At 33.1% G+C, this 24752-nt stretch overlaps 2 protein-coding genes across 2 annotated transcripts; both read left to right on the forward strand.

Moving 5' to 3' along the window:
* The first annotated feature begins 8488 nt into the window (after window positions 1–8488).
* Window positions 8489–10846, forward strand: LOC111374392 (chalcone synthase-like). Its single transcript, XM_022997057.1, has 3 exons — window positions 8489–8764; window positions 9409–10101; window positions 10373–10846. Exons 1-3 carry the CDS (start codon window positions 8587–8589, stop codon window positions 10672–10674), a joined length of 1173 nt encoding a protein of 390 aa, XP_022852825.1. The 5' UTR covers window positions 8489–8586; the 3' UTR covers window positions 10675–10846.
* A 7695-nt stretch (window positions 10847–18541) lies between these two features.
* On the forward strand, window positions 18542–20897 carry LOC111374393 (chalcone synthase). The gene is made up of 3 exons (XM_022997058.1): window positions 18542–18815; window positions 19460–20152; window positions 20424–20897. The coding sequence occupies exons 1-3, from the start codon at window positions 18638–18640 to the stop codon at window positions 20723–20725; spliced, it is 1173 nt and encodes a 390-aa protein (XP_022852826.1). The 5' UTR covers window positions 18542–18637; the 3' UTR covers window positions 20726–20897.
* The last annotated feature ends 3855 nt before the right edge of the window (window positions 20898–24752 follow it).

Below are 24752 nucleotides of genomic sequence, written 5' to 3' on the forward strand. Positions count from 1 at the left end.
TATTGGAGCTAGTAATCACATGTGTGGGAACAAAGATTTGTTCATAGAGCTTGATGAGAAGGTTGGTGGCAATATCACATTCGGGGATTCCTCCAAAATTCCAGTAAGGGGGAAAGGTAAAATCTTGATACGTATGAAAGATGGAAATCACCAATTTATTTCAAATGTTTATTATGCTCCAGATATGAAGAGTAATATTTTGAGTGTGGGTCTATTATTAGAGAAAGGTTATGTTTTATTCACAAAAGGTTGCAGCATGTTTTTAAAGGATGATACATGACATTTGATTGCTAAAGTACTCATAGCTAAAAATCGTTTGTTTGTGTTGTCTATTTAAACTGATATGGCTAAGTGTTTGACGTCGTGTTATAAAGACTCATCATGATTGTGGCATTTACGATTTGGGCACATAAATTTTGGAGGGCTCAAAACAATGGCTAGCAATGGAATAATGAAAGGTTTGCCTCCAATACATCAACCTAATCAACTTTGTAAAGGATGTCTTCTTGGTAAGCAGTCAAGAAAGGTCTTTCCAAAGGAATCTCAATCAAGAGTTTCAAAACAACTACAATTGATACACACCGATGTGTGTGGGCCAATCACTCCATGTTCTTTTAGTAAGAACAAATATTTTCTTTTGTTTATTGATGATTTCAGTAGAAAAATATGGGTGTGTTTTCTAAAAGAAAAATCGGAGGTGTTCAAGTGCTTTCAAAATTTTAAAGCTCTTGTTAAAAAAGAAAGTGGATTTAAAATTCAGGCTGTGAGATTAGACAAAGGAGGTGAATTCACTTCCAGAAATTTTCAAGACTTCTGTGATGCCAACAGAATTCGTCGATTCCTAACCGCTCTTGGATCTCCACAGCAGATAGTGTTGTTGAACGAAAGAACTGAACAATTCTCAATATAGCAAGAAGCATGATGAAGACAAAGAAAATGCTAAAAGAATTTTGGGCAGAAGTTGTCGATTGTGCTGTCTACTTGTTGAACCAGTGTGCCACAAAGCCTTTAGCCCACAAGACTCCACTTGAAGCATGGAATGAGAGAAAACCAACAATATCTCATTTGAAGGTATTTGGATGCATTGCATATGTCCATGTTTTTTTATGAGAAGCGTTAGAAACTTGATGACAAGAGTAAAAAATGTGTGTTCATTAGCTATAATTCAAAAACAAAAGGCTACAAGCTCTATAATCCAAGTGATGAGAGGATGTTTATTAGTAGAGATGTGAATTTTGATAAGGAAGCAACATGGAATTGGCTTGTTCAAGAAGATAACTATGATTTTCTTCTTTTCTTAGAGGAAGAAGATGACAATGAAGAAAGACGTAAGACCACCACTTCCCCAACATCACCATCACATGGTGAAATTGATGTTTCTGAAGGAAGTTCAAGTGAAAAGCCTTTGTGTACAAGGAGGCTTCGTGATATATATTGAGAAATCAAAAGAATTGATGATATTACTTTCTTTTGTCTGTTTGCAAATATTGAGCCCATAGGTTTTAATGAAACTTCTGAGGATGAGAAATGGAGAAAAGCCATGAATGAAAAAATCAGAGCAATTAAGAAATAGAGGTGGACTTAGGTGGAGGAAGCAACATGGAATTGGCATGTTCAAGAAGATAACTATGATTTTCTTCCTTTCTTGGAGGAAGAATATGACAATGAAGAAAGACGTGAGACCACCACCCCCTAACATCACCGTCACGTGGTAAAATTGATATTTCTGAAGGAAGTTTAAGTGAAAAGCCTTTACGTACAAGGAGGCTTGATGATATATATCGAGAAATCGAGATAATTGATGATATTACTTTCTTCTATCTATTTGCAAATATTAAGCCCATAGGTTTTAATGAAGCTGCTGAGGATGATAAATTCAGAAAAGCCATAAATGAAGAAATCGGAGCAATTGAGAAGAATAATACTTGGGAATTAACAACTCTTCCCAAGGGACATGCTGCCTTCAGAGTAAAATAGGTGTACAAAACTAAGAATAATTCAAAAGGAGAGGTGGAAATACAAAGCAAGACTCGTGGTGAAAGAATACAAACAGTTTCAAGGCATAGATTATGAAGAAGTTTTCGCTCCAGTAGCTCGGCTCGAGACCATACGATTGATAATTTCTTTGGCTTCTCAAAACAAGTGAAAGATTTTTCAAATGGATGTCAAGTCAGCCTTTCTCAGTGACTATCTTGAAGAAAAGGTCTATGTGCAACAACCCTCCGACTTTGTAGTAAAAGGAAATGGGGACAAAGTGTTGAAATTAAAGAAAGCACTTTACAGACTAAAGCAAACACCCAGGGTTTGGAATTGTAGAATTGATAAATATTTTCAGGAGAATGGCTTTACCAAGTGACCTTATGAGCATGCTCTCTACATTAAGGTGAATGACAATGGAGTTCTGATTGTTTACCTGTATGTCGATGATCTAATTTTTACATGCAGCAATCCAAAGATGTTTGAAGAATTCAAGAGAAAAATGTGCTATGAATTCGAGATGACAGATTTAGGACTTATGTCCTATTATTTTGGGATAGAAGTGAAGCAGCCAAAGGAAGGCATTTTCATCATACAAAAAAATTATGCAAAAGAAGTTCTACAGAAATTCAACATAAGCAATTACAATCCAGTTAACACTCCAGTAGAATGTAACATCAAACTTTCTAGATATGATGATGGTGCAAAGGTGGATTCAACCTTGTTTCGAAGCTTAGTTGGAAGCCTGAGATATTTAACTTGTACAAGGCCGGATATATTATTTGGAGTTGGACTGGTTAGTTGTTATATGGAGGCTTCAATGACAACACATTTGAAAGCTGCGAAGAGATTTTTTCGTTACATCAAAGGTACTCATGATTTCGGGTTACATTATTATCCCTCTAATGTTTTCAGACTTAGAGGTTTCAATGATAGTGATTGGGCTGGCGACATTGATGATCGAAAGAGTACCAGTGAATTTGTATTTTACATGGGTAACACAACTTTTACTTGGAGCTCAAAGAAGCAACCAATTGTTACTCGATCAACTTGTGAAGCTGAGTATGTTGCTATTAGTTCTTGTGTTACACAAGCAGTTTGGCTTAAGGAATTTGTTGAATGAGCTTCATTTTGCACAAAGAACACCTACTGAAGTAAGTGTGGATAACAAATCAGTCATTGCTTTAGCAAAGAATCTGTTGTTTCATGAACGTAACAAGCATATAGATATCAAATATCACTTTGTGCGTGAATGCATTGCAAACAAGGTAGTGGAGATTAATTTTATGAAGTCTCAAGACCAAATTGGAGATATTCTCACCAAATATCTTAAGTTCAATACTTTTAAGGCATTAAGAAGCTTGCTTGGAGTATGCAAAATTCATGTTTAAGGGAGGGTGTTAGAAAAATAAACATGTATTTAACCTATTAAATTTAGTTGAATGAATTTAAGAGTTTGAAACACGTATTATTAATTAATATGCATCTAGTTAATTGTGGTTCATATATGCATGTATTGTTAATTAATGTATACCTAGTAAAGTGTAGTGCATGTAGTAGAATTAAATTGAGGGGATGAACTTATGTGATAGAAAGTCCTATAAATACCTATGTAATTTGGAATTGAAGACAAGTCCACAATTGAATAGAAAATCATTTCCTCCTCCTAAGTCCACTTCTATTTTCTACAAAGACCTCTAGTAGCTCATTTGGTTAGAGTCTCTACTTACAAAATTGAGGTGCAGGGTCCGATTTTTTTCCTAATCAAATTTATTGCACAAATTTTATAGTTCTTCAATTTTTACTAAAACTAATGCAATAGAGGTGGGATTCGAACCGTGACATATCATTAAGGTTATTAAAAATTTAACCACCATAGCACTAAATAAATTTTGATACTAAATGTAACAGAATAATATATATTTTATTTTAGTTGTTTTAATGCAATTAAATGGATTTGAACCTACGTTCTTTCCTTTGAATTACAAGAAACCCTACCACTATATCATTTAGTGAAATCCATAATTTTATGTAACAAAAATATAAATGTTCAATTTTTTTTCAAAATAATTATTATATTTAATTTTTAATATTTTATTACGGTTAAAGTCCGCCTGTTCTCACTCAATTCTAGATTCGCCATTGGCCCCAAGTGGGCATTCCCTCAGTGTGGTATGAGGGGAATACTTGTAATATGCATTTGTTGAAGCTTGCTCAGGCAGTTAAGGAAGGTGTTGGAAAGGCTGGAATGGTGGGATTCAGATTCAACACCATTGGTGTTAGTGACGCTATTTCAATGGGGACTAGAGGCATGTGTTTTAGTCTACAATCAGTGGCGAATTTAGGATGTTGAGTCAGTACGGGTGGCCGTTGACTATCGGCCGCAATAAAATATTAAGAGCTCATTTGATATAATATTTTTTGCAAAAAATACATTTTAGAGTAGTGATTTGATGGAGAATGTATAGTTAAAAATTAAAAAAAAAAGTTTTAATTTGTGTGTAACATTATTTTATTAAAGAATGTTTGATTGAAAATAAAATAAAGAAAAATGTATTTTGAACTAAATGGGAATCAAGCTGCGAGGGCTGGCCAGGTGCTGGATCCGCCAGTGTATATAAATAACATATTGTATCCCTGTTTTTAATTAGTTGATTATTTGCACGTATTTTATACATAGGCACATTGTTGAACTATTTAAATTTTTGTGTGTCAATATTATTATTTTTCTTCTTTTCAATCATATTGCTCACGTTTGCACGACACTTGTTATACGTGACTTAGTTTGGTAGGTAGTATCTCCAAAACCCAGTAATAAAGGATCCTACTTATTGTTCAATTGAGGTTCTCCACCACCGTAAATGTTTGGTTTCAAGTCTATGATCCACGTTAACACTATCGTCATCGAACACAAGTTAGTTATGCAATTATTTCTCTATACATCTTTCTCCACCAACCAAACCAAACCCGTGGTCCAAGAGGTTCATATTTGAACAAGTCTCTATTTTTTCAGCCTCTTGTGCATTTCAAATTTCTATTTCAGTCTTTTCATTAAAAGCTTTGCATTAAATGATTGTGCCTTTTTCTTGCAAGTTGCCTTGAATCCCATATTGTGGTAGCTAAGAGACAAAAACAATATAATCCCATAGTGAAGGAGACTTGTGTCTGTGCTATACATATATCTAAGCTGCAAGTTGTGTGTATGTGTTTTAGGGTTGACAACTGCATTGATGGATTTCTATTAATGAGAATTTTCATAAGAATATTTGAAGTTAGAAAAGTGCCTAAGTAATATATATTGATTAGATTGAAGTTACTTGCGTTTATTTTGATTTAACAATTTTAAGAAAAAGTAAAGAATTTAGTATTAGTTTTACTCTTAATACATTTTGAGTCCGTAATGTAAAAATTTTCTGTCATTTTTATTTTGTTTAGCATTTTTGCACTACATCTATAGAAAGTCAAATGAATTACATATTTTGCAATCACGCCGTATGTGCATCTTACTTTGTTAATATGTTTTATGTACATCGGATTATTCTTTTCAATAAGAGGTTCTCTATGTGAACAAGATATGATCTAACAACGTAATTTATTATTTAAATTTATTATCAATTTGTGCGGGCTCCACATTTTTAATGTTATAATATTTGAATTTTATTAAAGTATAATAAAATGTAAAATTTTTATCCTCCCCACAGAGGAATAGGAGATAATTCCATTGCATTATGTTCTAGTTACACATCAGTGCATCACAACACAGTAGAAATGACCTTTATGTAAGAGATCGCTATTTTCAATTTTGTTAAGATCAATTTTCCTCATAGTGATATCACATAATAAAATGCAACGAAAGCATATATTATATTTTTTTTTTTTTTTTGGGTAACTGAAAATATGGGAACTAAGAGAAGGAGAGGATCTTCAAATATTATTAATTTGATCTTTTAAGATTTGGGACGAATTGTGCAAAAGTTGCGATGAAGAAGAAAAAAATCTGTTTGAAGTCCTAAATTTTTGGGTAATGTTTTTTCTTTGGAGCACCATAGTCGTGCTCATCAGGTCCACGTTATACCACAAATTCTAAGCCCTTGTTTGAGCCGCGTTATTTTATAAAAATGTATTTTTGAATAGTATATTGATGAAAAATATGTGTTTAAAAAATAAGGAAAAATTTTGAATTTACATATAATATTATTTTATTAAATAATGTGTAGTTGAAATGATATCAAACCACTGTTTAATAATTTATTTTTTTGAAATAATGTAGGTCAAACAAAGCCTAAATATATATAAGTGGAAATCACACGACTAACAAAACTTTAAATAAATATTGAAAAGTTAAATTGTTCTATATCAAGCAATTTAGTACATATTTGAAAAGACATTGTAATCGGTTTAAATTATAAATATTTAAAAATGATTTGTGAATAATATATAATATTTGTGAAATTTGCAAAATATGTGGATAAATAATAGATTTGGCCTATTTATGGCCTTGTTTGTTTCCCATTTTCATGAGAATGAGAATGAAAAATATAGTCGTTATGGATCTCACACAAGAGATAAAAATTCAAATTTGATGGCTTGATATGATAAATAACGATCACATTTTTCATTTTAATGAGAAAAAAATTAACGAGCAAAGGAGGAAAGAGTAGAGGTCTGTGGGTCCCAAACCCACACTGAAATCAAAGAATTTATATGTATTATTATACTTCGTGTTTAAATTTTTTTTTTTCGGTATTTAAATTAAACCGTCACTGGTTTCAAGTTCTGATTGGTGGAACATTATAACACGACAAATTATTAGAGTTCAATTACATCACAATTAAGTCAAGCAAGAGGAATCTCCGGCTAAAGGAAAGGATTCGTCCCTAGAGGATCCTCCACAAGAGAAAAGGATATATAGAGATCGACATGGATACTATGAATTTTTAGCAGTATCAGCTAAGATAAAGATGAAATTCCTGCTTTTTTTTCGGTTCAAGTATATTAAGCATCGAGACTTTATCAATGACAATTACTAGTTACGAGTTCGGCAAGAAGCTATGCCTTTTTAATCCAAAATAAGATTATTCTGCGATGCTTTTAGTTATATCCATAAGAAATGGATGATTAGATATACGATCCAATTTTGAAATATGATCAGATGTTGAGATCAACAGTAGGTAGTTTAGATAGCTACCATGGAGCTTATCGAGTATTTAACTAGATGGATAAAGAATAGATTCTATTCTAGATTCTATCATTCTTAGGCTCTATTTGAGTCACATAATTAAAATAAAAAAAAAAACATATTCTTAAATAGTGATTAGACATCATTTCAGTCACACATTCTTCAATAAATTTATATTACACATAAATTCAAAACTTTTTCTCATTTTTTAACCGCACAGTTTCCATCAATCTACTATTCCATAATACATTCGTACAGAATAATGTAGCTCAAACACGCTTATTGAGTTTATTATTTTTATGATTAGACATATTTCCCTTTTAAGTTGAACTTTATTTATTATTTATATATATATAATACACACTGCAAACAATTTTAGTTAAGAAAAAACGCTAGGTTCATGTTAATCCAATAATTTTGACCTATTGACTCTTTCAATCTCTGTTATTTTCTTTTCTTATCATATAAAGTTCATGGAAAATTATGCAAACTGCTGTACTTTTGACAGCCTTCTCACAAATGTGGGGAATGTAATTATTTTAGTTGCAGGCTCCACCCCCCACGTGTTAGAGGACTATCAACAATGCTGTCAAATGTGCTGTACATGTAACACTTCTCAAAGTTCATAGGCTATTTGGACATACCACATGTATCTATATCAGAGCTTAGTACGATTCAATTTTAAGAGCATGTCAAAACATGCATTGGTCATCGTAATAAAAAACATCGGGGCAATGATGATGGAACCGAAAAAATAGGCAGAATAAGGGCTTACAGTAGAAAAGGAATAGACATATGGGACATAAAAGATATTCCACAGATTCCTAATTGGGTAAAACTACTTGGTCTAGCCAAATCCAAAGATGCCAAGTGGCGCCCCTATTGGAGGAGCGACTTCTGCGAACAGCCACCCCCTCCAATAGGAGGCGCCTGAATTTGACCCTGGCTTTTAGCAAGTACAAACAGCAGGGTCCTTCCTAATTTCCTCCTTAAAAAATTTAACTCATCCAAATTTTCTAAATTGTTTTAGTGTAATTACTTTGCCCCGATAGCAAATTTTCACCTCAAAAAATTTGATTTTTGATCGTTATTTCACTATTTCACAAGTCATTTTTTACTTCTTCACTCACAAATAGAATCCACTTTTCTTTCTAACTGTCGAACAATCAATTATCATAATCACAAGGCCTAATCATTCGGAGGGTTTGATAGGCAAGTACGAGAGAACGAACCGGGCTGGTACACAAGTCACGTGCCACCTGGCCTCTAAAATGGTTGCCCATACACGTGAATCTCAGCTACCATGGCCTTCCCAGGTCTTTATATAGACTCCATTTATCTCCTCAATTTCTCACACTAAAACATTTCAAGTTCTCTCTCCGACAAGCATAGAGGCTGTGCCACTTAAAATTTTAAATTTTCCGGCAAAAATGTTCACCGTTGAGGAGGTTCGCCGCGCTCAAAGGGCTGAAGGTCCCGCCACCATCATGGCTATCGGGACAGCAACGCCTTCGAATTGTGTCTACCAGAGCACTTATCCAGATTACTATTTCCGCATCACAAATAGTGAACACAAAACAGAGCTTAAAGAAAAATTTAAACGCATGTGTAAGCTCCTCTCTCTTTCTTTCTCCTTCGAACGTGCCTATCATAATTATTTGTTTTATACATGACACGGACTAAAATTCTTGAAAACTCGAAAAATCTTGATTATTTTGACATGTTTTCGAAGAAAATTTGAAAATCAAACTGAAAATTTAAGCTTGAAATCAGACTAAATAGTTAGACCAGTATGTAACATTTTGTTATTGCATGGAAGCTTATTTGTGTTTGCACTACTTATTTTACTACTAGGCTTTAATGCTACCTATATCATTAAGAAAGCACGATGCGACTGTGGATGACATCGAAAAGTTTGTCACGTCAAAATGCTTACATGACAAGAAAATGGTGGACGACCCACTTAATTTTTTATTAATTTATCTTTAATCAAGAATGTCTCTATATAATTTATTATACTTTATTCGCTCTTTCTCTCCATTTTCTCTTTTGTACATCTATTGAATGTGCTCTTCTCCCCATTCCCATTTTGCTCGTCGTATACAATAATTCACACTGTTGCATTGGAGATGATCTTAGGTTTTCGGTTGGACGAGACGGAATTAAAGAAAGAAAAAATAAAAAATTCTATCGTCTATTATTTTACATTTTGTGTCTAATAGTGTATAAAAAACGCGATCTTATGTTTGCAGGTGATAAATCGATGATCAGAAAACGTTACATGCACTTGACAGAAGAAATCCTGAAAGAGAACCGGCACATATGTGAATACAAGGCACCTTCACTAGATGCAAGGCAAGATATTGTGGTTGTGGAAGTGCCAAAACTAGGCAAAGAAGCTGCCCAAAAAGCAATCAAAGAATGGGGCCAGCCTAAATCAAAAATCACCCATTTAATCTTCTGCACCACCAGTGGGGTGGACATGCCCGGCGCGGACTACCAACTCACCAAACTCCTCGGTCTTCGCCCCTCGGTGAAACGCTTCATGATGTACCAACAGGGCTGCTTCGCCGGCGGCACAGTCTTGCGCATGGCCAAGGACTTGGCGGAGAACAATAAAGGGGCACGGGTTTTGGTAGTATGCTCGGAAATTACAGCGGTTACTTTCCGGGGACCGGATGACACTCATTTGGATAGTCTAGTTGGGCAGGCACTGTTTGGCGACGGCGCCGCCGCCGTGATTGTGGGTTCAGACCCGGTGATTGGGGTGGAGCGGCCACTTTTTCAGTTGGTTTCAGCCGCACAAACTATACTACCAGATAGTGAAGGTGCCATTGATGGCCATTTACGTGAGGTTGGATTAACATTTCATCTTCTCAAGGATGTTCCGGGATTGATATCAAAGAACATTGAAAAAAGCCTGACTGAAGCATTCCAGCCTCTAGGTATACTCATTAATTTTTCCACTGAAAGAAAATAAATAATACGTTGTATTGATTTAAATTGAAAATAATTAATCTACTTATCTTGGTAAAAATCACTTTCAAAAAGTAATTTTTTCACTTAAAAAGTGACATGAATCAGTCGGCGCACATTCACAAAATTATAAATGAATAGTAAAAAAAATTGATCTCATGAAATTTAACTACTTTAATATCATGTTAAACCACTTCGAACTAGAAGTAAATGTATTTATTTATATTGTATTTTTGATAGGTATATCTGATTGGAACTCGATTTTCTGGATTGCTCATCCTGGTGGTCCAGCAATTTTGGACCAAGTGGAAGAAAAATTAGCCCTAAACCCCGAAAAATTACGTTCAACTAGACACGTGTTAAGCGAGTATGGAAACATGTCAAGTGCATGCGTTCTGTTTATCCTGGATGAGATGAGAAAGTCCGCCACCAAGGAGGGAATGACCACCACCGGGGAGGGTCTAGACTGGGGTGTTTTGTTTGGGTTTGGACCGGGGCTAACAGTGGAGACGGTGGTGCTGCACAGTGAGCCACTTAATTAAGCAAGCCAGGGTTTGATTTGGATTTGCTACATTGTTGTGTTGGGTTTTTGTGTGATTGATTGTTGATTGAATTTTCCTTTTATCTGGAACAAACTACTTAAGGTTCATTCAATTAATGTTGTTACTCATGGTATTAATGATTTTATGTTTGAATGATTTTGGGATTTTTGTATTATTAGAGCTATACATTTATATAGAAGTAATAGACAGACTCTATTTTTATTTTGAAAAAAAATAAAAATTAGTTGATGCCTCCAGCATATATGAGACTGACACGAGATAATTTAAAGATTCGTTGATTTATGAATATACTAGAACTTGGAGTTAATGACATATTGATTACAACGTGACGTCGAATAAAAGACATAAACATCGGAAAACTCTTAGTCATGTTTGACACGTTTACACGTGTATGTAAGTTATTTTAACGAAGGCAAGTTAGAGATTATTTGCATTCATTTCTTCAAAATGACGTAGAACAAAGAGCTTGCATTTCTTAATTTAAAGAGAGCGCTACTAGATCATTGGAGAAGAATGCTTGACTAAGCTTAAAAAAATTTAATAAAATCACGCCACATTTTTCGGCTTAAAAAAATTCACATGATATATCCCATAAGAAGCATACTAAATTAGTAACAACGACAATGAGAGTGTGACGGGGGACGCATGGACGTGGCCAAAGATTCATCTTTCAACCCAACTAACATTAGATTCCATAGGAATAAATGAATAATGCTTTAAGGTAAAAGTCAATTTCAAAAAGTAACTTTTTTTCACTTAAAAGTGGCAAGAAAACAAAGTAATTAATGATATGCAAACGAACAAGCTCTAGCTATTACTTTTTCGAGATTAGTCAATCTGACCAAAAATTATTTAGTTAAATTTTATATTTGACTCGCTACTAATTCATTGGTTTCATCAAAGTTCGGATTTACATTCACAAAATTATCGGCACGTTTGAATCACATTTTAATATATATATATATATATATATATATATATTCTTAAACAGTAATTTGACGTCATTTCATTTACACATTTTTTCAATAAAATAATATTATATGCAAATCCAAAAATTTTCTTTTTTTTTTTAACCACATATTTCTTATCAATACACTATTCAAAAATTCATTCCAAGGAAAATAATATGGCCTCAAACAAGGGCTATAAATGAGTGGCGAAAAAATTGATCTAACGAAATTTTACCGCTTTAATTTCATGTTAAACTACTTCGAATTAGAAATGAATTTATTATTTATATTCTATCTTTGATAGGTATATCTCGTTGGAACTCAATTTTTTGGTTTCCTCATCCCGACGATCCAACAATTTTGGATGAAATGGAAGCAAAATTAGCCCTAAAACCCAAGAAACTGCATTCAACTAGGCACGTGTTAAGTGGGCATGGAAATAAGTCAAGTGCGTGTTTTCTATTTATCCTGGGATGAGATGAGAAAGTGCGCCACCAAAAAGGGGATGAGCACCACCGGAGAGGAGCTAAACTAGGGTGTTCTGTTTGGATTTGGATCGGGGCTAACGAAGGAGATGGTGGTGCTGCCTATTGTGCCAAAGCAAGCCAGGGTTTGATTTGGATTTGGATTGGGATTGGGATTTGCAACATTGATGTGTTTGGGTTTTTCATTAATTGATTGTTGATTGGCTGTTCATTGTATGTTAGGTTCATTCAATTAATGTTCTTTATTCATGGTGATAATATACGTTCTCTTAATGATTATTTATTTCAATGATTTTTGAATTTTAGTATTATTATAGTTATATGTTTATACTTTTGAAGCATTAATGGTAAGTCTTTTCAAAAATAGTTAGTTGACGCCTTTAACGTATAACACGATTGATACTAGATAATTAAAAGATTCAATGATTTTATGAATAAACATGAATTTGGAGTTAATGATGTATTGATTACAACGTGACATCGAATAAAAGGCATAAATATTGAGAAACTCTTCATCATGTTTGACACGTTTCCATGCTATTCTTTAGTTATTTTAATGAAGACAAGTTAGAGATTCGTTAGATTAGATTCTAGAAAATGACGTACAACAAAGCACTTGTATCTCTTTAATTAAAGAGAGTTACATGCTGATTATGTTCATCCTCTTCAAGGTACTTTTTTTTCGATATTCTATTATTATTGTTGTTGTTGTTGTTGTTGTTATTTTTATTTTCTTTGGGGATAAAAACCAATTCGGATTGGACAATGGATTTTACTCATCAAATCCTCACCTTTAGGTCCTACCTAAAGTTAATTATAAAGAAGTTCAGTCTTAATGTTAAATTTATTCTTAACATGCCCTAACAAAATGGTGATTCATGTGAATATGCCAAACATGAAATATGTGTACTCATTTGAGTCTTAGCCCATTTTTGTCACCCCTAATCCAATAAAGCTTGGGATCTTCTTACAAATTGGGATGCGAATCAAGTGAAGTAGGGATATTAAATATTTCAAAAAGTCACAGAATTAAATTTCCTCACGAATTTAGTATGCTACGCAAGATTTAGTTAAAAGTGTTATTGGTTAAAAGGTGAATGGACAGCTTTCAAATAGATTAGATGCCAACTCGATCGACCAACCTGATGAAAGTCACATCAAGAATAACGATGTTCCGGTTCCTAATGAACGTGAGCTTGAGAAACGTATTTTTGGAGGAGGTCAAACCTAAGATTTGCTCTAGAGTGATAGTCTTAAAATTTGGTCAACTATTAATTGAGAAAGACATAAGCAATACACAATCGAATATTCAAAATTTTAATAAAAAGTTCAATTCAAGAACAAGAGAATATGCGGGCAACGTTTTTGGATACATCGAGGGAGACTAAAATGAATGAACTTTCCCAATTTTAGATACGATATTAAATTTATAATTTTTTTCTCCGAGTAAAGAATCTGAATACAAACAAGAGACATGGAGAAACTCCACTCGACATTATGACTTGAAGTATGATTAGGCGAAAGTTTTTAACTTTTCTATTGCACTCCCGCCACTTGACGAGAAAATTTTTGTCTCTTTTTGTTACTCTTAATTAGAAGTGACATGATATACCCATTGCAAGCATACTAGGAACAAGGACAATGACATTGAGAGTGCGACGGGGTCGCGTGGACGTGGCCAAATATTCATCTTTCAACCCAACTAACATTTTGAGATTCCTTAGTAACAATGCTTTAATTTCTTCATACGTATGCGCTATATTTATTTATAGTTCTAGTATTCTTCCCCACTATGTTTTTAATTCTGCTACGTAATTATGCAATAATTGTAAAAAAATTTGGAAATTACTAAGTGAGAGAATAAAAATTTTTAAATACTTCAACAAAAATTTTATTCTTAACACTGAATTTTACTATTCTAAAAAATTATTATATTATTTTTCAACATTGAGAATCGAAATACTTTGAATACATTTTATTATTGAGAGTGAGTTTGACTCTCCAAAAATCACTCTTTATTTTAAAATTTTAATTTGAAGTCATTTATAGCATTATTTTAAGGGTTGATCGTTAAAATATAGATGGCCTTATATTTAAAGTATCTTGTAGATGCTCTAAAACCTTTAAAACTACAAAAGTGGAAAATGAAGGGTCATAATTAACCTTTGGTCGCTAATCTTTTGCAAATAGTTGACTCAATCGTTACAAAGTTAAATTTTGATTGAAAATATTACACACTTGACACAATCAAAATAGCATAGGAGTACATAAAAATGTTTTGAGTAATTTCTAAATTAGAAGTTACTCGAATGTAAAAGAACATACAACTAAAATTTGGAGTAGAAGTCGAGTTCGAGTAATTTATCACGTACAATCCTACTTGACAATATAGATCAAACTAAAAAATGGGGCTACCTAACTCAATATTCACATTGTGATGATGCTGCAGAAACGTGGCCAAATATTCATCTTTTACTCCTAATCTAATTACAATGTGGAAGAATCAAGGCCATGTGTTACATAAAATCAAAATGAATTTCAATAAAGCATGCATTTATAGATTTTTTCCAAGTCTACAATAATGGCCATGGGACGATAAGTTTTCCAACCTTTTTGAAATGTTTTGAATTATTAATGTAGAATACTTTAGGATTTATTTTTTTTGTGTCATTTGTCATCAACCTTTGAGCTAAATAGTAATCGTGTCACAACTATATTTTGGTCACATACCCATCCCAACCTTCCATTAATTAGCATAATAATCCTTTTCTATAATTTTTAGATTTTTAGAGGCATTTGCAATCACTTGACCAAATTTTCATTCATATATAATTTAGTTAACATAACTGATTATTTACATCATACATTTTGTTTATTTACTAGAATTCATATAAACATATTGTACAAAACTAGATTCTCTCCTATAATATTTCTTTCGAGTGTGTTGCTTGTATATGAAAGTAGTGAAACTTAGTATTAAACGATTTCTTTTCTTTTTCTTTCTTAGTGTGGGAGTCGGGGTAGCGCATAAAATAGGTTTGGCCATCAATAAGCCCGACTCAATCTAGAACGTGATCTAGTCATTTTTCTAAATAAATATTTCATTGTCTTAAAACATAAGGTGTCTCAACTCGTACTTGTGAAATAATGTGAGGAAAGGTGGTCATGTTGCACTTCGAATTTTGAAAATGCTATATTTCACTTGAAAACTTGGGTTTCATGCCGTAATTCATTTCATTTTGTCATATCATTGTATTTATATAATTTGTTTCAATTCGTCAAAACTGTCACTTGCAAAATCATTTTATTTTTTGGAGAAAACTCTGCTAAAATTGTGGTTGAGAAAGCCTTAAAAATTCATTTAAATTAACTATATTTACAAATGATACTGAACGAGGTTGAACACGATACTTGGGATAATTAATGATAAGGAATTTTTTTTGGATAGTATATCTAGTCTTTAAAGGATAAATACCCATAAAATTGAAATTTGATATTATTCTAGTCCAAACAGTTGAAATTCATTGTTATGTAAAACATATAGATTGAATTTGAAAAGTTAATATGAATTTTATATATATCGGAACTGTGATCAATTCCTCAATTTAATAATCTTTATTCAGAGAATTTATTTGAAAGCTAGAAAATATGAAATAGATGAAGCATAGCAACACAAACATTTATGTTGAAGGTTAAATTTTTTTTTCCCTTTTTTTTTTTTTTTTTTTTTTTTTTTTTTTTTTTTGGGTAACTGAAAATATGGGAACTAAGAGAAGGAGAGGATCTTCAAATATTATTAATTTGATCTTTTAAGATTTGGGACGAATTGTGCAAAAGTTGCGATGAAGAAGAAAAAAATCTGTTTGAAGTCCTAAATTTTTGGGTAATGTTTTTTCTTTGGAGCACCATAGTCGTGCTCATCAGGTCCACGTTATACCACAAATTCTAAGCCCTTGTTTGAGCCGCGTTATTTTATAAAAATGTATTTTTGAATAGTATATTGATGAAAAATATGTGTTTAAAAAATAAGGAAAAATTTTGAATTTACATATAATATTATTTTATTAAATAATGTGTAGTTGAAATGATATCAAACCACTGTTTAATAATTTATTTTTTTGAAATAATGTAGGTCAAACAAAGCCTAAATATATATAAGTGGAAATCACACGACTAACAAAACTTTAAATAAATATTGAAAAGTTAAATTGTTCTATATCAAGCAATTTAGTACATATTTGAAAAGACATTGTAATCGGTTTAAATTATAAATATTTAAAAATAAGTTGTGAATAATATATAATATTTGTGAAATTTGCAAAATATGTGGATAAATAATAGATTTGACCTATTTATGGCCTCGTTTGTTTCCCATTTTCATGAGAATGGGAATGAAAAATATAGTCACTATGAATTTCACACAAGAGATAGAAATTTAAATTTGGTGGTTTGATGTGATAGATAACGATTATACTTTTTATTTTAATGAAAAAGGAATGAGAAATAAACGGGGGTTATAAATTAATTAAATAGACGCCAAACGAGCAAAGGAGGAGGGAGCAGAGGTCAGTGGGTCCCAAACCCACACTGAAATCAAAGAATTTATATGTATTATTATTCTTCGTGTTAAAAAATTTTTTTTTTTTTTTTTTTTTTTTGTTTAAATTTTTTTTTTTTTTTTTTTGGGTATATAACACGACAAATTATTGGAGTTCAATTACATCACAATTAAGTTAACCAAGAGGAATCTCCGGCTAAAGGAAAGGATTCGTCCCTAGAGGATCCTCCACAAGAGGAAAGGATATATAGAGATCGACATGGATAGTATGAATTTTTAGCAGTATCAGCTAAGATAAAGATGAAATTCCTGCTTTTTTTTCGGTTCAAGTATATTAAGCATCGAGACTTTATCAATGACAATTACTAGTTACGAGTTCGGCAAGAAGCTATGCCTTTTTAATCCAAAATAAGATTATTCTGCGATGCTTTTAGTTATATCCATAAGAAATGGATGATTAAATATACGATCCAATTTTGAAATATGATCAGATGTTGAGATCAACAGTAGGTAGTTTAGATAGCTACCATGGAGCTTATCGAGTATTTAACTAGATGGATAAAGAATAGATTCTATTCTAGATTCTATCATTCTTAGGCTCTATTTGAGTCACATAATTAAAATTAAAAAAAAAACATATTCTTAAATAGTGATTAGACATCATTTCAGTCACACATTCTTCAATAAATTTATATTACACATAAATTCAAAACTTTTCCTCATTTTTTAACCGCACAGTTTCCATCAATCTACTATTCCATAATACATTCGTACAGAATAATGTAGCTCAAACACGCTTATTGAGTTTATTATTTTTATGATTAGACATATTTCCCTTTTAAGTTGAACTTTATTTATTATTTATATATATATAATACACACTGCAAACAATTTTAGTTAAGAAAAAACGCTAGGTTCATGTTAATCCAATAATTTTGACCTATTGACTCTTTCAATCTCTGTTATTTTCTTTTCTTATCATATAAAGTTCATGGAAAATTATGCAAACTGCTGTACTTTTGACAGCCTTCTCACAAATGTGGGGAATGTAATTATTTTAGTTGCAGGCTCCACCCCCCACGTGTTAGAGGACTATCAACAATGCTGTCAAATGTGCTGTACATGTAACACTTCTCAAAGTTCATAGGCTATTTGGACATACCACATGTATCTATATCAGAGCTTAGTACGATTCAATTTTAAGAGCATGTCAAAACATGCATTGGTCATCGTAATAAAAAACATCGGGGCAATGATGATGGAACCGAAAAAATAGGCAGAATAAGGGCTTACAGTAGAAAAGGAATAGACATATGGGACATAAAAGATATTCCACAGATTCCTAATTGGGTAAAACTACTTGGTCTAGCCAAATCCAAAGATGCCAAGTGGCGCCCCCTATTGGAGGAGCGACTTCTGCGAACAGCCACCCCCTCCAATAGGGGGCGCCTGAATTTGACCCTGGCTTTTAGCAAGTACAAACAGCAGGGTCCTTCCTAATTTCCTCCTTAAAAAATTTAACTCATCCAAATTTTCTAAATTGTTTTAGTGTAATTACTTTGCCCCGATAGCAAATTTTCACCTCAAAAAATTTGATTTTTGATCGTTATTTCACTATTTCACAAGTCATTTTTTACTTCTTCACTCACAAATAGAATCCACTTTTCTTTCTAACTGTCGAACAATCAATTATCATAATCACAAGGCCTAATCATTCGGAGGGTTTGATAGGCAAGTACGAGAGAACGAACCGGGCTGGTACACAAGTCACGTGCCACCTGGCCTCTAAAATGGTTGCCCATACACGTGAATCTCAGCTACCATGGCCTTCCCAGGTCTTTATATAGACTCCATTTATCTCCTCAATTTCTCACACTAAAACATTTCAAGTTCTCTCTCCGACAAGCATAGAGGCTGTGCCACTTAAAATTTTAAATTTTCCGGCAAAAATGTTCACCGTTGAGGAGGTTCGCCGCGCTCAAAGGGCTGAAGGTCCCGCCACCATCATGGCTATCGGGACAGCAACGCCTTCGAATTGTGTCTACCAGAGCACTTATCCAGATTACTATTTCCGCATCACAAATAGTGAACACAAAACAGAGCTTAAAGAAAAATTTAAACGCATGTGTAAGCTCCTCTCTCTTTCTTTCTCCTTCGAACGTGCCTATCATAATTATTTGTTTTATACATGACACGGACTAAAATTCTTGAAAACTCGAAAAATCTTGATTATTTTGACATGTTTTCGAAGAAAATTTGAAAATCAAACTGAAAATTTAAGCTTGAAATCAGACTAAATAGTTAGACCAGTATGTAACATTTTGTTATTGCATGGAAGCTTATTTGTGTTTGCACTACTTATTTTACTACTAGGCTTTAATGCTACCTATATCATTAAGAAAGCACGATGCGACTGTGGATGACATCAAAAAGTTTGTCACGTCAAAATGCTTACATGACAAGAAAATGGTGGACGACCCACTTAATTTTTTATTAATTTATCTTTAATCAAGAATGTCTCTATATAATTTATTATACTTTATTCGCTCTTTCTCTCCATTTTCTCTTTTGTACATCTATTGAATGTGCTCTTCTCCCCATTCCCATTTTGCTCGTCGTATACAATAATTCACACTGTTGCATTGGAGATGATCTTAGGTTTTCGGTTGGACGAGACGGAATTAAAGAAAGAAAAAATAAAAAATTCTATCGTCTATTATTTTACATTTTGTGTCTAATAGTGTATAAAAAACGCGATCTTATGTTTGCAGGTGATAAATCGATGATCAGAAAACGTTACATGCACTTGACAGAAGAAATTCTGAAAGAGAATCCTCACATGTGTGAATACATGGCACCATCACTCGATGCAAGGCAAGATATTGTGGTGGTGGAAGTGCCAAAACTAGGCAAGGAAGCTGCACAAAAAGCAATCAAGGAATGGGGCCAGTCTAAGTCAAAAATCACCCATTTAGTCTTCTGCACCACCAGTGGGGTGGACATGCCCGGCGCGGACTACCAACTCACCAAACTCCTCGGTCTTCGCCCCTCGGTGAAACGCTTCATGATGTACCAACAGGGCTGCTTCGCCGGCGGCACAGTCTTGCGCATGGCCAAGGACTTGGCGGAGAACAATAAAGGGGCACGGGTTTTGGTAGTATGCTCGGAAATTACAGCGGTTACTTTCCGGGGACCGGATGACACTCATTTGGATAGTCTAGTTGGGCAGGCACTGTTTGGCGACGGCGCCGCCGCCGTGATTGTGGGTTCAGACCCGGTGATTGGGGTGGAGCGGCCACTTTTTCAGTTGGTTTCAGCCGCACAAACTATACTACCAGATAGTGAAGGTGCCATTGATGGCCATTTACGTGAGGTTGGATTAACATTTCATCTTCTCAAGGATGTTCCGGGATTGATATCAAAGAACATTGAAAAAAGCCTGACTGAAGCATTCCAGCCTCTAGGTATACTCATTAATTTTTCCACTGAAAGAAAATAAATAATACGTTGTATTGATTTAAATTGAAAATAATTAATCTACTTATCTTGGTAAAAATCACTTTCAAAAAGTAATTTTTTCACTTAAAAAGTGACATGAATCAGTCGGCGCACATTCACAAAATTATAAATGAATAGTAAAAAAAATTGATCTCATGAAATTTAACTACTTTAATATCATGTTAAACCACTTCGAACTAGAAGTAAATGTATTTATTTATATTGTATTTTTGATAGGTATATCTGATTGGAACTCGATTTTCTGGATTGCTCATCCTGGTGGTCCAGCAATTTTGGACCAAGTGGAAGAAAAATTAGCCCTAAACCCCGAAAAATTACGTTCAACTAGACACGTGTTAAGCGAGTATGGAAACATGTCAAGTGCATGCGTTCTGTTTATCCTGGATGAGATGAGAAAGTCCGCCACCAAGGAGGGAATGAGCACCACCGGGGAGGGTCTAGACTGGGGTGTTTTGTTTGGGTTTGGACCGGGGCTAACAGTGGAGACAGTGGTGCTGCACAGTGAGCCACTTAATTAAGCAAGCCAGGGTTTGATTTGGATTTGCTACATTGTTGTGTTGGGTTTTTGTGTGATTGATTGTTGATTGAATTTTCCTTGTATCTGGAACAAACTACTTAAGGTTCATTCAATTAATGTTGTTACTCATGGTATTAATGATTTTATGTTTGAATGATTTTGGGATTTTTGTATTATTAGAGCTATACATTTATATAGAAGTAATAGACAGACTCTATTTTTATTTTGAAAAAAAAATAAAAATTAGTTGATGCCTCCAGCATAGATGAGACTGACACGAGATAATTTAAAGATTCGTTGATTTATGAATATACAAGAACTCGGAGTTAATGACATATCGATTACAACGTGACATCGAATAAAAGACATAAACATCGGAAAACTCTTAGTCATGTTTGACACGTTTACACGTGTATGTAAGTTATTTTAACGAAGGCAAGTTAGAGATTATTTGCATTCATTTCTTCAAAATGACGTAGAACAAAGAGCTTGCATTTCTTAATTTAAAGAGAGTGCTACTAGATCATTGGAGAAGAATGCTTGACTAAGCTTAAAAAAATTAAATAAAATCACGCCACATTTTTCGGCTTAAAAAAATTCACATGATATATCCCATAAGAAGCATACTAAATTAGTAACAACGACAATGAGAGTGTGACGGGGGACGCATGGACGTGGCCAAAGATTCATCTTTCAACCCAACTAACATTAGATTCCATAGGAATAAATGAATAATGATTTCATTTCATCTATATATTTTTCAATAAAATAATATTATATGCAAATCCAAAAATTTTCTTTTTTTTTTTAACCACATATTTCTCATCAATACACTATTCAAAAATTCATTCCAAGGAAAATAATATGGCCTCAAACAAGGGCTATAAATGAGTGGCGAAAACATTGATCTAGCGAAATTTTACCGCTTTAATTTCATGTTAAACTACTTCGAATTAGAAATGAATGTATTATTTATATTCTATCTTTGATAGGTATATCTGGTTGGAACTCAATTTTTTGGTTTCCTCATCCCGACGATCCAACAATTTTGGATGAAATGGAAGCAAAATTAGCCCTAAAACCCAAGAAACTGCATTCAACTAGGCACGTGTTAAGTGGGTATGGAAATAAGTCAAGTGCATGTTTTCTATTTATCCTGGGATGAGATGAGAAAGTGCGCCACCAAAAAGGGGATGAGCACCACCGGAGAGGAGCTAAACTAGGGTGTTCTGTTTGGATTTGGATCGGGGCTAACGAAGGAGATGGTGGTGCTGCCTATTGTGCCAAAGCAATCCAGGGTTTGATTTGGATTTGGATTGGGATTGGGATTTGCAACATTGATGTGTTTGGGTTTTTCATTAATTGATTGTTGATTGGCTGTTCATTGTATGTTAGGTTCATTCAATTAATGTTCTTTATTCATGGTGATAGTATACGTTCTATTAATGATTATTTATTTCAATGATTTTTGAATTTTAGTATTATTATAGTTATATGTTTATACTTTTGAAGCATTAATGGTAAGTCTTTTCAAAAATAGTTAGTTGACGCCTTTAACGTATAACACGATTGACACTAGATAATTAAAAGATTCAATGATTTTATGAATAAACATGAATTTGGAGTTAATGATGTATTGATTACAACGTGACATCGAATAAAAGACATAAATATTGAGAAACTCTTCATCATGTTTGACACGTTTCCATGCTATTCTTTAGTTATTTTAATGAAGACAAGTTAGAGATTCGTTAGATTAGATTCTAGAAAATGACGTACAACAAAGCACTTGTATCTCTTTAATTAAAGAGAGTTACATGCTGATTATGTTCATCCTCTTCAAGGTACTTATTTTTCGACATTCTATTATTATTATTATTGTTGTTGTTGTTGTTGTTGTTATTTTTATTTTCTTTGGGGATAAAAACCAATTCGGATTGGACAATGGATTTTACTCATCAAATCCTCACCTTTAGGTCCTACCTAAAGTTAATTATAAAGAAGTTCAGTCTTAATGTTAAATTTATTCTTAACATGTCCTAACAAAATGGTGATTCGTGTGAATATGCCAAACACGAAATATGTGTACTCATTTGAGTCTTAGCCCATGTTTGTCACCCCTAATCCAATAAAGCTTGTGATCTTCTTACAAATTGGGATGCGAATCAAGTGAAGTAGGGATATTAAATATTTCAAAAAGTCACAGAACTAAATTACCTCACGAATTTAGTATGCTACGCAAGATTTAGTTAAAAGTGTTATTGGTTAAAAGGTGAATGGACAGCTTTCAAATAGATTAGATGCCAACTCGATCGACCAACCTGATGAAAGTCACATCAAGAATAACGATGTTTCAGTTCCTAATGAACGTGAGCTTGAGAAACGTATTTTTGGAGGAGGTCAAACCTAAGATTTGCTCTAGAGTGATAGTCTTAAAATTTGGTCAACTATTAATTGAGAAAGACATAAGCAATACACAATCGAATATTCAAAATTTTAATAAAAAGTTCAATTCAAGAACAAGAGAATATGCGGGCAACGTTTTTGGATACATCGAGGGAGACTAAAATGAATGAACTTTCCCAATTTTAGATACGATATTAAATTTATAATTTTTTTCTCCGAGTAAAGAATCTGAATACAAACAAGAGACATGGAGAAACTCCACTCGACATTATGACTTGAAGTATGATTAGGCGAAAGTTTTTAACTTTTCTATTGCACTCCCGCCACTTGACGAGAAAATTTTTGTCTCTTTTTGTTACTCTTAATTAGAAGTGACATGATATACCCATTGCAAGCATACTAGGAACAAGGACAATGACATTGAGAGTGCGACGGGGTCGCGTGGACGTGGCCAAATATTCATCTTTCAACCCAACTAACATTTTGAGATTCCTTAGTAACAATGCTTTAATTTCTTCATACGTATGCGCTATATTTATTTATAGTTCTAGTATTCTTCCCCACTATGTTTTTAATTCTGCTACGTAATTATGCAATAATTGTAAGAAAATTTGGAAATTACTAAGTGAGAGAGTAAATTTTTTAAATACTCCAACAGACCATTTATTCTTAACACTTAATTTTACTACTCTAAAAAATTATTATATTATTTTTTTACATTGAGAATTGAAATACTTTGAATACATTTTATTATTGAGAGTGAGTTCAACTATCCAAAAATCACTCTTTATTTTAAAATTTTAATTTGAAGAGTCATTTATCGCATTATTTTAAAGGTTGATCGTTAAAATATAGATGACTTTATATTTAAAGAGTATCTTGTAGATACTCTAAAATGTTTAAAACCACAAAAGTGGAAAATGAAGGATCATAATTAACATTTGGAGAAATTGCGACGAGCTTTTCAATTTTTACATATAATATTAAACTTTGATCGCTAATTTGCAAATAGTTGACTCAATCGTTACAAAGTTAAATTTTGATTGAAAAGATTACACACTTGACACAATCAAAATGGCATAGGAGTACATAAAAATGTTTTGAGTAATTTCTAAAGTAGAAGTTACTCGAATGTAAAAGAACATACAACTAAAATTTGGAGTAGAAGTCGAGTTCGAGTAATTTATCACGTACAATCCTACTTGACAATATAGATCAAACTAAAAAATGGGGCTACCTAACTCAATATTCACATTGTGATGATGCTGCAGAAACGTGGCCAAATATTCATCTTTTACTTCTAATCTAATTACAATGTGGAAGAATCAAGGCCATGTGTTACATAAAATCAAAATGAATTTCAATATAGCATGCATTTATAGATTTTTTCCAAGTCTACAATAATGGCCATGGGATGATAAGTTTTCCAACCTTTTTGAAATGTTTTGAGTTATTAATGTAGAATACTTAAGGATTTATTTTTTTATTTTTTTGTGTCATTTGTCATCAACCTTTGAGCTAAATAGTAATCGTGTCACAACTATATTTTGGTCACATACCCATCCCAACCTTCCATTAATTAGCATAATAATCCTTTTCTATAATTTTTAGATTTTTAGAGG

Source organism: Olea europaea, unplaced genomic scaffold (genome assembly GCF_002742605.1).
Source record: "Olea europaea var. sylvestris unplaced genomic scaffold, O_europaea_v1 scaffold1244, whole genome shotgun sequence".
NCBI classification, from domain to species: domain Eukaryota; kingdom Viridiplantae; phylum Streptophyta; class Magnoliopsida; order Lamiales; family Oleaceae; genus Olea; species Olea europaea.